The 14,624-nt window shown below is 44.4% G+C and overlaps 1 protein-coding gene across 2 annotated transcripts in view; it reads left to right on the top strand.

Annotated features, from left to right (window-relative positions):
- Nucleotides 1–3,091, top strand: part of ATPSCKMT (ATP synthase c subunit lysine N-methyltransferase) — a 241,272-nt gene extending 238,181 nt beyond the window's left edge. For both annotated transcript variants that reach the window (XM_059416902.1, XM_059416887.1), the window contains one exon: nt 3,011–3,091. In XM_059416902.1, coding sequence (XP_059272885.1) covers nt 3,011–3,046 — 36 coding nt within the window. In that variant the 3' untranslated portion in view covers nt 3,047–3,091. The remainder of the gene's footprint in view (nt 1–3,010) is intronic.
- The last annotated feature ends 11,533 nt before the right edge of the window (nt 3,092–14,624 follow it).

The following is a 14,624-nucleotide window of genomic DNA, read 5'->3' as shown; positions in this document are numbered from 1 at the left end:
GTCTTGCTACGATGCCGTTCCATTGGGCACTGGTATTCAGCACTAAACTAATTGCAAATCAAGTCTTACCATCTCAAGGATGTGAGGGTTGGGAAATGTTTTCTCCTGTCACTTGGGTTCAGGCAGAACAACAAGATAATTTCGAGCCCTCTGCGCCATGTGCATTATTAAAGAGACTGTTGTCAGTAGAGGCTTTTTAGAGTGTGAATGGGGTGTGTGTGTGTGTGTGTGTGTGTGTACGTGTGTGTGTGTGTGTGAGTGTGTGTATGATGGGGGAGGACATGCAAAAGGACACAGCAGCCTCAGAGACAGGCTGACCACTGCCGAAAGTTGCTAAGATTTGCAACTTCCTATCTCAATGTCTGCGTCTCGTGAAGATCTGGCTGATATTCTGTTCCTATAAGTGCAGGGTGTTTGGATATTGGCTTCGTCTCCTTCAGCACGATTTAAAACTCACGGGCATGATCAGAATGCTTACTGGCTGTTTCAAGGCAGTGGTTTCCAGGTGACCGTAGCAGCCAATTTGATAAAACGGAGTGTGTTAAACATATATTTTACATGTCGGTAATGAGACCTGCCCAGATAGCCAATTTCATACCTTGCACTTGGGCTGACCAGAACAAGAGCTTGTCAGGGCTGTTCTGGGGCGTGAGCTGGTGGTGACTTCTCACTTGGGGCTTTTTTCCGCCTCTCCGGGCCCCTCTGGGAGGAACCCTGCCGCCCAGGGGCCGTGTTTACTGAAGGCCCACTGTGGAAGGCTTCTGTAGCTTACGGTAAAAGCGGGCTTCTGGGAATGACCGACGTTACTGATGGATCCCAGGCTGCTCTGGTGTTGACACAACCATCCAAGCGTGGCCTGATCTCAAAGACCACCGTGAGGGATCGCGTTTGTTTCAATGACAGGTTGTCAGGAAAATGAAGGACTGTGGTTTTGTGTCATTTTCCATCACCTCTGAATCATTTACAAATATGCTCCAGGCAGGAGTCTTGGGAACCGTATGAAAAATGACAGTGGCACACTTAGGGCACGTGGCTGTCCCGTGGCACCCGGGTCCTCGGGGACAAGGCACTTGCGGAGCGGGGCATCGCTGGGGGCCGATGGACTTGGGAAGGCGCAGCTCTCAGAGCAATGTGTCAGCTGTGGCCAGGTCACAAAGAGAAATGAACGCCTGCTTCCTCTTCCTTAATCTCTCCGTGGCCAGCCTGTCATTCTCTGATTACTGTTTTACCAACCGTAGTGAGTTATCGGGACACAAGAACACAGTTTCTGGGAACCCCCGAGAACGTTGTTTAAATGTAATACCGTATCTCCTGTACTACAGCCTCTGCGCAGGGCACAGCGTGGGCATTTAGGTGTAGGGCTCGTTTATCATTATTTTATCCCAGCAGCACTCACTGAACATTTACTATGTACTGGGTTCTCGTTGAGGTACTGAGACCAGAGCCATGGACACAGGAGAGTCACCTCCTTACCCTCCTTCTGCGAATATTCTAGAGGGGAGAGAGAGAGTGAAGAAGCAAAATACAAACAAGAGAATCCCCTTTGGCCTAGATGTGGCCAGGGCCGGGCTCTCTGCCACAGAGGGACATGGGCGCTCCCGGGAGTCCTGGGGGAGAAGCCTGGCTGAAACTAGGGAGGACCGCCTGGCCCCGCAGATCTGCACGCTTGGCTCCGAGCTGGTCACTCTTCTCGGGTCACAATGTGGAGTCAATAGACTTGCCTCTCCTTCGTCAGCTCTCAGCTGGCCTTTGGAGAAATGCCGTCAAAGTGTCAGAACTTGACCTCAAGGTGCTCCTGCCCTGCTTGTACACCAGTTTGGAAAGGTGTTCGGAGAAATTTTGTCTTAGTTTCTTTTAAAATTAAAGAAGGCCAAGAGGAAAAAAAATCCCGTCTTGTCCAACCATCCTGGTCTGGAGTCCTGGATGTGACCTGTGCTGGCAGGGTGGGCGGGGAGAAGTCTTGGACCTTCCAGGGTCATTCTTTTTTTCTCAAATGGGGGCATTGGTTGAGAGGCACTTTTGGTTCCCAGGAGTTGTGTGCATCTCTCTGTGGGAGCCCCCACAGAGCTCATCTGGAGTCTCCCCCTGGCAGCTCGTGCGCGTCTCTCCACACAAGTCCATGGGCGCCGTCTCCGTGTGAACCATGGGCAGTCGTCCGTGTGTGCCTGCATACTCAGTCTTTTTGCCGTCTGGTGTGCACGCTCCGTGTAAGCCTCTGTACGTCCTCCTCCCGAATCTCGCGGCCTCTGCTATTTCTCTGTGTTCACGGGTCCTCTCTCCATTTAAGCCCACACATGCCCTCCTTTTATGAGATTGTGGCACCTTCCCCCTGCAGGCCTGTGCATGCTCTTACCTCACGAATCTTGGAGGTCTGTAATTGTGGTTGTTGGGACCTCAAGGCCAGCAGGGAGCCCGAGCTGTGCACTGCCCTTGACAATGGTCTTCCTCTAGGATTTTCATCTGAGTAAGATAGCCCGGGGCCTGGAGACCAAGGATTGACTCTGGGCATCCTCCATGGACCGGGCATGCCTGGGCCCTGTCGCGGGCCCTCCATGGTGTGTGGCAGCTGATAAATTCTCACCGGCTTTTCCTGGAAATGGTGGCCGTGGTGTTTGTCCAGGCCCTCCCATGGGTCCCGCCCAGCGCTGCGAGGCCATGTCACCATTGACGTCCAGGAGAGGGAACCCGCTTCCGAAGGGGAGGTTGGCCCTGTGGTCCATCACTCTACCCCCCGCTTTGGTACACAGCGGCATTTACTAAATTTTGCTATTTTTCGGAATTGCCCTGAGTTTGCTGTGTCCCACATAGCTGTGAGGTGTTCTCCCTGGATAAAGGCATCGGGTCAACAGTTAGAGGTGGGGGAGAGGGTTCGTTATGCTCCCCAACCTTCCCTGCTTAGTTAGAAGTGGAATCAAGTCTTACACTAGACCTGCACCTACAGAAAGAGTCAAGAACAGTTCACACGGTGTCTCGTGTGAGCCTGATGACGTCTTTGCTTCTGTCCTTCCAGCTGATTCTTGCACGTCCCATGGGGAAGGCTCAGTGACACCTCTGTGATGGTTTTCCTACGACAGACCTGCCATCCCTCTAGACATCAGGCCCCTGGAGCCTTCTGACTCAGCGGCTACAAATAGGACCTTTCAGAGGTAAGCCTTGGTGCTGTCTCTAGGGGTGGGGTTGGGGGGCTCAGACTTAGAGTATGTTCTAAACTCAAAAGCATTTTGCACATATGAGAGATGATTAGGAATCTGTTTCCCTTTACATAGGCATAGATGTTAACATTTTAGTGACTCGGAAGAAGTCCCATTTTCTCATGACGACTCCTTTTCAAAAAGATAAGTTCTCTAAGTTACGGGAATATGCTTTCCCCTCACCCTCTCACCCTCCCTGGAGACTCTGTAAGGTTATTTCTCTCACAACTGAAATGTGTTATGATGGGAAGTGTTACCCCTTCTAACCTGAGGGGGATACAAGTCCCCTTTCTGGATCTCATCTGGAGGGAGGTGGATGGTGGGCTTCTGTGAAAAGGCTGATTGAGATGAATATAGGTTAGAAATTGTGGTCATGGAAGGGATGTGCCATAGGGCTGGTTGGCGTGCTCTGTGGAAATAAAGGCATGTTTGGGTTGGAAGTCCTGAACTTGATGCCCATCTACGTTCCCCTCCACACTGCCCTCCCCTTAAAGACAGTGGCTATGCAGTGCTTGCCCAGGGGACCAGGAGGAACAGGGTATGTTAAAGAGACAAATGCTTGGGTGGCTTGGTTGGTTAAGCGTCTGCCTTGGGCTAAGGTCATGATCTCAGGGTCCTAGGATCGAGCCCTATGTTGGGCTCCCCACTCAGAGGGAGTCTGCTTCTTCCTCTGCCTGCCACTCCCCCTGCTTGTGAACTCTCTCTCTCTCTTTCTATCAAATAAATAAAACTATTAAAAAAGAGTGAGAGAGAGAGAGAGAGAAACAAGTGGACCCTAGGTAGAGATAGCAGTAAAGATCTGAGAATTCCTGAGAGAGCCTACCCACCCCCTGAACCTTGGTGCTGCTAAACCCTGACTAGTCCTCTCTTCCCCAGAAGTGGTTTCTGTGCAGGGGCCCTGCCCAGGTCCCCAGGGTGGTATGGTGTGCTGTGGTGCCCAGTGAGAACCCACACCTAGTGGGAACCCAGGCAGCTTCTCGAAGCTGCAAAAGATGAGAAAACCAGAAGGAAGGGTGCCCTGCCATCATCTTAATTTTAGCCAAGAGTGGCTTGGACATAACTACAAGAAAATGAATTTGTGTTGTCTTAAGCCATCGTGTGTGGCAATTTGTGACGGCAGCCAAAGGAATAAGGATAGACACCCACGGAAGAATTGAAGACACACGCGGAGGAGTAATGATTCACCCGGCTCAGGGCAGAAGGAGTGGAGCAGAGACTGGTCTGGTGGTGCTGAGGGCCAGGGAGCCCACAGCTGCCTGGAGGCAGTGCCCCCTGGGGAACTGGCCAGGCCCTAGATGGGGAGGGGCTGCAGGGTGGGAGCTGGACAGTTGGGACACTGGGCTACCTGGGCTTGCACGTCAGAGACCTGAGACCACAGGGGTGTCTCAGCCACTCATTGTACGTGAAAAGTCCTGTGCTAGACTCAGGGCTGTCTTCTCCAACCCCAGTTGGTGGTATCCCCTCCATATCCTGGCTCAAAACACCATTCTCACTGCGGCCCCCTCCCCACTTCCCCTTGCCTAATCCATCCAAATATATTTATCCTGTCGGACTCTGACCTTCCTGTTTGAGTTCATCTACTGTTGTCCTCACAGCCACTTGCATTTTTCACAGACCAAAATGGCTGTTCACGTTATGGCTTCTATTCTCTGCATTCTGGACGCTTCTTCCCCTTGGCTTGTTCTTGCTTGTTTCTGGATTTAAGCTCAAATGTCACTCTGTAGGGGGAGCTTCCCTGACCCCAGGACCCTTGCAAACCATTGTTCTCTATCACATCTCCTAGTTTTCGTTTAAGTCACAGCTTGTTCACCTTGATCTGAAATCATCTTGTTTGTTGAGTTTTGTGCTTATTGTCATTCCTTCTTGAGAAGGGACAAGCCTATGACTGTCCTGTTCACTTCTGAGTCCTCCATGACCAGAGTGGCCTCTGGCACGTGCTTGACATCTTAAGCATCTCCAGAATCTTTGTCATACTCCATCTGCTGCCCCATCACCCTGCCTGTCACATGGATTGGCAGTGGGAGACCTTCGTAACATAACAAACTTTGGATTGTGTTTGGTCTTGAATCTGCCAGAGTCCTTCTTCTTCAAGCTGACCTGTAAGGAGAAAGGGAAGTCCCAGAGAGTCTGGGGCTTTCCAAATAGTAGAAGAAGCTCACACATGACTTACACAGTTTGGGACAATTAATACAAGCTGAGAAATTAATTTGTAAACTCAGTAAACAAATTCCATATCCTAGAATAAACTTATTCTATAGATTTAATGAACAATGTACTAGTTCATATGCCTTGAATCCTTCACATGCTTTCAAATCAAAGATTGTATTCCTGAGAAGTTGAGTAAGAAAAATGTAGGTTGGAATTGAATTATGTTGGGAAGCTTCTTACTTCCTCTTAGTAAATATCACAAGAAACAGATCCAACATAGATTTAAATTTAAATGAAATATCTCCAAAGAGAGAGAGTTTGACTTCTTCATTACCAATTTGGATACCTTTTATTTCTCTTTGTTGTCTGATTGCTGTTGCTAGGACTTCTAATACTATGTTGAACAAGAGTGGTGAGAGTGGGCATCCTTGTCGTGTTCCTGATCTCAACGGGAAGGATGCAAGCTTTTTCCCATTGAGGATGATATTTGCTGTGGGTCTTTCATAGATAGATTTTATGAAGTTCAGGAATGTTCCTTCTATCCCTATACTTTGAAACATTTTAATCAGGAACGGATGCTGGATTTTGTCAAATGCTTTTTCTGCATCAATTGAAAGGACCATGTGGTTCTTCTCTCTTCTCTTATTAATTTGTTGTATCATATTGATTGATTTGCAAATGTTGAACCATCCTTGTAGCCCAGGGATGAATCCCACCTAGTCATGGTGGATAATCTTTTTAATGTGCTGTTGGATCCTGTTTGCTAGGATCTTGTTGAGAATCTTAGCATCCATATTCATCAGTGATATTGGTCTGAAATTCTCCTTTTTGGTAGGGTCTTTGCCTGGTTTGGGGATCAGGGTAATTCTGGCTTCATAGAAAGAGTCAGGAAGTTTTCCTTCTGCTTCAATTTTTTGAAACAGCTTCAGGAGAATAGGTGTTATTTCTTCTTTGAAAGTTTGGTAGAATTCCCCCCAAACTACTAGAACTCATACAACAATTCAGCAACGTGGCAGGATACAAAGTCAATGTACAGAAATCAGTGGCTTTCTTATACACTAATAATGAAAATACAGAAAGGAAAATTAGAGAATCGATTCCATTTACTATAGCACCAAGAACTATAAGATACCTGGAAATAAACCTAACCAAAGAGGTAAAGGGTCTGTACTCGAGGAACTACAGAACACTCATGAAAGAAATTGAAGAAGACACAAAAAAATGGAAAACCATTCCATGCTCTTGGATCGGAAGAATAAACATTGTTAAAATGTCTATCCTGCCTAGAGCAATCTATACTTTTAATGCTATTCCGATTAAAATTCCACCAGTATTCTTCAAAGAGCTGGAGCAAATAATCCTAAAATTTGTATGGAATCAGAAGAGACCCTGAATCGCTAAGGAAATTGTTTTTTGTTGAAAAACAAAAATAAAATGGGGGGCATCATGCTACCTGATTTCAAGCTTTACTACAAAGCTGTGATCACCAAGACAGCATGGTACTGGCATAAAAACAGACACATAGACCAGTGGAACAGAGTAGAGAGCCCAGATATGGACCCTCAACTCTATGGGCAAATAATCTTCGACAAAACAGGAAAAAATATACAGTGGAAAAAAGACAGTCTCTTCAATAAATGGTGCTGGGAAAACCGGACAGCTATATGTAGAAGAATGAAACTCGACCATTCTCTTGCACCGTATACAAAGATAAACTCAAAATGGATAAAAGACCTCAACGTGAGACAGGAATCCATCAGAATCCTAGAGGAGAACATAGGCAGTAATCTCTTTGATATCAGCCAAGCAACTTCTTTCAAGATATGTCTCCAAAGGCAAAGGAAACAAAAGTGAAGATGAACTTTTGGGACTTCATCAAAATCAAAAGCTTCTGCACAGCAAAGGAAAGAGTCAAGAAAACAAAGAGGCAACCCACGGAATGGGAGTAGATATTTGCAAATGACAGTACAGACAAAAGGTTGATATCCAGGATCTATAATGAACTCCTCAAACTCAACACACACAAAATGGACAATCATATCAAAAAATGGGCAGAAGATATGGACAGACACTTCTCCCATAAAGACATACAAATGGCTATCAGACACATGAAAAAATGTTCATCATCACTAGCCATCAGGGAGATTCAAATTAAAACCACATTGAGATATCACCTTACACCAGTTAGAATGGCCAAAATTAGCAAGACAGGAAACAACATGTGTTAGAGAGGATATGGAGAAAGAGGAACCCTCTTCCACTGTTGGTGGGAATGCAAGTTGGTGCAGCCTCTTTGGAGAACAGTGTGGAGATTCCTCAAGAAATTAAAAATAGAACTTCCCTATGACCCTGCCATTGCACTCCTGAGTATTTACCCCAAAGATACAGATGTAGTGAAAAGAAGGGCCATCTGTACCCCAATGTTTATAGCAGCAATGGCCACGGTTGCCGAACTGTGGAAAGAACCAAGATGCCCTTCAACGGATGAATGGATAAGGAAGATGTGGTCCATATACACTATGGAGTATTATGCCTCCATCAGAAAGGATGAATACCCAACTTTTGTAGCAACATGGATGGGACTGGAAGAGATGATGCTGAGTGAAATAAGTCAAGCAGAGAGAGTCGATTATCATATGGTTTCACTTATTTGTGGAGCATAACAAATAGCATGGAGGACATGGGGAGATAGAGAGGAGAAGGGAGTTGGGGGAAAATGGAAGGGGAGGTGAACCATGAGAGACTATGGACTCTGAAAAACAATCTGAGGGTCTTTGAAGGGGCAGGGGGTGGGAGGTTGGGGTACCAGGTGGTAGGTATTATAGAGGGCACGGATTGCATGGAGCACTGGGTGTGGTGCAAAAATAATGAATACTGTTATGCTGAAAATAAAAAATAAATTAAAAAAAATAAATGAAATATCTCCCTTCCACCTTAACATGGTTCCTTCTTCGCTGTACCCCAATGATGTGGAAGGCAAACATTTCCTATCAGCTACTACTACTTCCTACTATTACTACCATTTCTGCCCACTATTCTTACTACTGCTGCCCACTATTACAACTGCTGTCTACTGTTACTACTACTAGTGCCTGTTATTGCTACTGCTATTGCCTACTACAGCTACTACTGCTGTAATGACTACTACTATGACAACTACTACAGTTACCACTACAACTCCTTCTATAATTACTGCTATTGATACAATTACTACTACTACTACAATTGCTACTATTACTGCTGCTATCAATACTATGATGATGCTGACTACAGTGATTATTACTACTAAAATTACTGCTACTACTATTACTACTACCACTGCTACAATTATTACTACTACTAATTACTATCAGTACTATGCTTGCTACTCAATTCCTACTCTATTACATTATTACAATGATGACTACAGTACTACTACTACTAAAATTACTTATTACTACAACTACAACAACTACAACAGTTACTATCACTGCTAGGACTACTGTTACACTGATAACAGCTATTGCTGTTAACAATTACTCCCACTCCCCGTCTCTACTGCTTGTGATGATCCTCATAGTTCTTCCATAGTTCACAGGCTTCTTCCCTTCCACATCCCACTTCATTTCTTTCTTCTTTTAATTTTTTAAATTTTTATTTTTAGAAAGATTTTTATTTATTCATTTGTCAGAGATTGAGAGAGAGAGAGAGAGAGAGCACAAGCAGACAGAGACAGGGAGAAAAGCAGGCTTCCTGCTGAGCAAGGAGCCCAGTGCAGGACTCGATTCCAGGACCCTGGGATCGTGACCTGAGCCAAAGACAGTGGCCCAACCAACTGAGCCGCCCAGGCATCCCTCTTTTTTTTTTTTTTTTTTTTAAAGATTTTATTTATTTGAAAGACAGAGAGAGAGCAAGCAGGGGAGGGGACGGAGGGATAGGAAGAGAGAGAGAATCCCAAGCAGACTCTGTGCTGAGGGTGGAGCCTGACACGGGGCTCGTCTCACAACCCTGAGATCATGACCTGAACTGAAATCGGAGCCCAGTGCTTAACCGACTGAGCCACCCAGGTGTCCCTGCCCACACTCCCCCACCCCCGGCCTGACTTCCTTTCTTTTGTGGGAAGTATATATTTCCTTTCTGGTGTCTGTATTAAACTTTTAGTTTTAGAATAATTATGGGTTCACAGAAAATTGGTAAAAAAGGTACAGTGAGGTCCCATGTACCCTTCACCCAGTTTCCCCTAATGGTAACATTCCACATTACTCAAGTATAATATCAAAACCAGGAAATCAACATTGGGGTTTCTTTTAATTTTAATAAAGCCCAAGTCCATCTTTCTCCCTGCCTCCCTGCCCCATGTCTATATCACTAATGAAAACCAAAAGACCACTATGTTCGAAGTCTAGAATCTTTGGGCTGGACTGTCAGTTCTTTGTTCTTTGTGATTTGTTTGTTTATAGGTGCTATTTATAATATCAGATTTTGTATTAGCTCATGCCATTTTCTAACATAAAGCCTTGAAATGGTGCATTGTAGTGGAACAGACTCTTTAATACGGAGATATTTTATGAATATGAAGAAACAGAAGTAAAATGCAGTTTTGTCTGCCTGGAGGCGTACTGTTGTTTGCGGTGAAGTGATTGGGGTGTAGGGCTCCTCTCTCTCTCAGCAGGAAACAGCCCCACAGCCTGTGGAGAGAGTCTCAAGTAGAGGGATTTCTAGGGAGCAGCCATGCTGCACTCTGGAACCCTTAGATGGAGTTTCTTGTGGGGTCTTCCTCTGGAAGTTAACGAAGTTAGGTTTACCTTCATCTGTGAAGAATGGCCATGGACAAAAGGCCTCACAAGATCCCGTTCCAAGCTTCATGAATTTCTTACTGCTGTTTTTCTGGCAGAAAGATAGACCTAAAACATTGGTTTGGTCATTCTGATCATCCAGTGATCTGGTCAGTTGTTTCAATAGGGAACACTGTCCTTATTTTATTGTTCATATTTTGTCTCCCCCACAATTGTGGTGTTTCATTTTGGGGAGCAGGTGTGGGGAACAGGAAGGATGCACCCTTAACATATAAGTTTGTCCTTTAGGAGCAAGAGATCTAGTGAACACAAACCAGAGGGATGCTGGAAAGGTCCCTTCTAACACAGGGCTCCTGTGGTAACCACAGGATTACAAAGAGTTGAACTAATTAATTCACTGCTCACTTGTTCTGACCCATGGCTATACTTCACAGGAGAAATACCAATGCTATCATCTCACCAAGACAAATTACATCATAATCCCCAGGAGGTGGGGCATAGGCATCAACATTAATAACATTTCAGATGCATAATCAGGGTTGACAGCCCCTGACCATAGCACTAAAGACAACATATCCCAGGTGAAAGAAACTGTGTTTGCTTGGATTCTTTTATTAAAGGTTGTACTATGCAGATTATGTGATGTCCAGTGTGAAGGAGAGACCAGGAGCGGGGAAGACAGAGTGTGGGGTTCATTCCAGCAGGCAGTGCAGACAAGTAGCAAAGTCAGTGTGGTGAGCAATGTTCACAAGCAGCGTTGCGGTTCTGGGTAGCCTGTGCTTTCCCAAATAGGCCCGTGTCAGTGGATGGAAGTTTAGGAATAGGACTCCTTTTATCAGAAGGCTTGGCATCATCTCCAGGTGAACTGATTTGGAAAGTGGAGTGTCATGGCAGGGATGGAAGACATGCAGTATGGATGACCTCCCACTTCCCATGCAACATGGCACTTTCCCCACGAAGCTTGAATGGAATTGCAGATCTCCTCAGCCTCCTGGAAGCCACTCTTGAGTGATCCAGAAGGGTAAAGAAAGAGGGCTGGGAGTCAGAAGCTCTCAGATCTTGGGATTCATCTGAGGAGGTGAGGCTGCAATCTGGATGCCTGGGAAGGCTAAGACTCCTTCTGGGAATTCTCCACTATGGCTGCCTCACTGGAGTAGACTTGGTTTGTGGGAAGAGACTACTGGGGGATCTTGCTCTGAGGAGTCAGAGAAGGGCGTGGGGATGATGCTGGGAACCCCCTACCCCCAATACTTCCTTGGAAACCCCACACTTCTGTGAGTAGTGGCATTCATGCTCTATAATTGGCTTTAATAATTTAAACCATAATCTTATCATTAGTCTCTTCTGTCTTCTTCTAATCAAATTTCCAGCATCCTGGCTAAAAGAAAAGAAAAAAAAAAAAAAGGAAAGGAAAGAAAAGAAAAGACAAGATTGTAAAACCCCATAATGTAAAAGTGAGAATGCTGACACCCAGGCTGGTTTAAAGTGACCTCTAGGAGACTCGACCACTGCTCAAGTGAGCTGGTCTCCTATAATCACAATTCTCTCTTCTCCTCAACCTTACTAGAAGCCACTCATTAATTATAGATAGAAAATATAAAGGTTGGTTTTCCTGCCTTGCATTCATCACAGAGATGTATAGTAAATGCAGTGAGATTGCATTGCTAAACTTGAACTCATCTTAAATCAAAGTGACCTTTAAATAATCCTTCAAACTTTTCCCCCTAATCTTCATCCCCAAATAACTACTGGTACATAGATCAACTTTTATTAATGACATATTAAATTAGATTAACTTTACTTGAGCTCAGGCTGAAAGGTTGGGAAATAGCTTTTATTGCATGCTCTAGGTGAAATCTTGTGTAATGCATTATATTAATATGCTATTTGATTCTCCAACTGAGATAAGGAAACAGAATTATGTTGGAGAATGGAAATCACAGTGCAATCTCAGGCTGGACCAAGTCATCAAAACTAAAGGAGAAATTTCTAAAATACAAAACCCAAGAAGAAGTGTCATGGACAGAACCCACAATCCTCACCTTTCCTGGAAATGTCTTCAGAGACAGTGATCTTCCCCAATGTTGCTCTTCCTCAGTGACCTTCTTTTAGACCTTCTCACATTCTCTGGGTCCTTATGCTTTGGCCATTCACCTTTGCTATGTTTCTTGTCTTTGAGCTGGAAGAGCAGGTACAGAATCAGGGGAAGGCCCTGATCCATCTCCTGAACCCAAACCCGAATCTGAGCCAATTTAGGATCATAGGACCACTACATAACAGGCTACTGCAATTTCTTGCGATAGGGAGACTATGGACGCTTTTTCCCCCTTGTCGTTCCAGCCAGTTTCCTCAGATCTCCTCCTCTGGGGCTCAGTAGCTTGGAAGAATAATGTCTGATAGAATATATCCACCTGTGTGCAACTACAAGAATCCCAAGAAATGCCATCAGAAATGCTAGAGTTCATTGCTGATCCTCTGGAAAAGTGACCAGGTAAAGGGTACTCTGGAGGGTCCTGTATATGCAAAACAAACCTCAGAAAGTATTAGCCAATCATTTCTGTTACCCCTGAGAAGTTGTTACAGAGCTGTGTATTTAAACCTTAGAAGACAAGTAAGACCCTCATATTTGCAAACTGAGTAGTTGAATTAGGAGAATGACTCACGTATTCTATATGTTTTATATATTTATTACAAATTGAATTGTGTCATGATTGTCAGTGAATTGAAAAATGCATATGCTAAAGTTTTAATGTCTAGTACCTTAGAATATGAGGTCATTTAGAAGTAAGGTCATCTCAGATATAATTGGTTATATTAACAAGAGGTCAATCAACAACATGATTAGTATTCTTACAAAAAGGGAAATTTGGAAACAGAGACACATTCAGGGAGAATACCATGTGAACATGAAGACAGCCATCTGAATGGCCAAATGAACTTGAATATGAGCCAAGGAGAAAGACCTGGGACAGATTTTCCTTCTTAGCCCTCAAAAGGAAGCAACTCCACCAACACCTTGATCTTGGACTTTTCAGCTTCTTTATCTGTGCAACCATACCTTTCTGTTAAGCCATGAAGATGGTGGTACTTTGTTTTATCAGCCCTAGAAAATAAATATAATATTATATTGAGAGGAAGAAAGAAAGGAAGAAAATAAGAAAAAAATGGGAAAAAGTGGAATTAAATAAAGAAGTAAACATTTATAGCACATACCAGTTCTCATGTTATTTGAGAAAAGTGTCTACAGCAAGGCAAACATTAATTTTACAGAGGAAAAAACCCCTAAGGTTTAGACCATTCATGAAGAGCTCAAGTTTGCATCACCTAGAATTTGTAGAATCAAGAGCCAAACTACTTGTCACATGACACATCCTATATGAGGAATAAGTACTTTCTAGTTAACTTCAAAAGACAAGGAAACTTGTCCCACAGTGGGAAAGTTTCACTCAGTTCTAATTTTGGCTCTTTGGGTTCTAAGAAACAGAATCCCACCCTGGCTCATCAGAAAGAATGGTGGTAGGCTTTTCTTTGCTTTATTGAAAGTGTCAGGGAACATCTTGTGAAACCCAAAGAAGGAAATATGCTAGGGTCAGCTGAGCCTAGAGGGGGGAACTAGAGATTCAGGAAGAAGGTCCAGTCGCCCCCTCCTCACCCCATCTATTAGGGCTGCATGTTTTCTCTCTTTTCAGATTCTGTCCATCATGGATTCCCAGGTGGCTAGAGTCCTGTGTGGCCTCTTGGTGTTCACCTTCTTGTGCAATCCCCTCCCCTTATGTGAGATAGTAAGTGCAGATTCTTTTAAGCCACTGAATTTGTGGTGGTTTGTCAATGCTGAGATCTCTGTTTTCAGCATTTTCTTTTTTTTTTTTGGCCATGAACTTGGTTCTGTATAGCTTCTTAGTACTAATAGCCCAGCTGTTAGCTCAAGCACCCACTGGAGGCTCTAACTTCACTCTGTCACAGTTCATTTATTCAAACAGACTTGAAATTCTTAGAGAAGGAGACTAATTCTTAGAGAAATTTTAGGTTTGCTGCAAAATTGAGCAGAATGTAATGAGTTCCCACATACCCCTTGCCCCTACACAAGCACAAGTTCCCGTACCATCAACATCCTACACCAGAGTGATACGTTTGTCACAACTGGTGAACCCCTGTGACACGTCACTATCACTCCAAGTTCAGAGTTGCATTAGGGTTAACTCTTGGAATTGTACATTGTTTTGACAAATGTATAATGAGCAGCCTGTATTTACCATTATAGTATCATATAAAGTATTTTTGCCACTTTAAAAATCTTCTGTGCTTTCCTTATACATCTTTTTTTTTTTAAAGATTTTATTTATTTATTTGACAGAGAGAAATCACAAGTAGAAGGAGAGGCAGGCAGAGAGAGAGAGAGAAGCAGGCTCCCTGCTGAGCAGAGAGCCCGATGCGGGACTCGATCTCAGGACTCTGAGATCATGACCTGAGCCGAAGGCAGCGGCTTAACGCACTGAGCCACCCAGGCGCC

Source organism: Mustela nigripes, chromosome 12, assembly GCF_022355385.1.
Source record: "Mustela nigripes isolate SB6536 chromosome 12, MUSNIG.SB6536, whole genome shotgun sequence".
In the NCBI taxonomy this organism is placed as follows: domain Eukaryota; kingdom Metazoa; phylum Chordata; class Mammalia; order Carnivora; family Mustelidae; genus Mustela; species Mustela nigripes.
The sequence above is the reverse complement of the archived record's forward strand: the minus strand, read 5'-3'. Positions and strand labels throughout refer to the sequence as shown.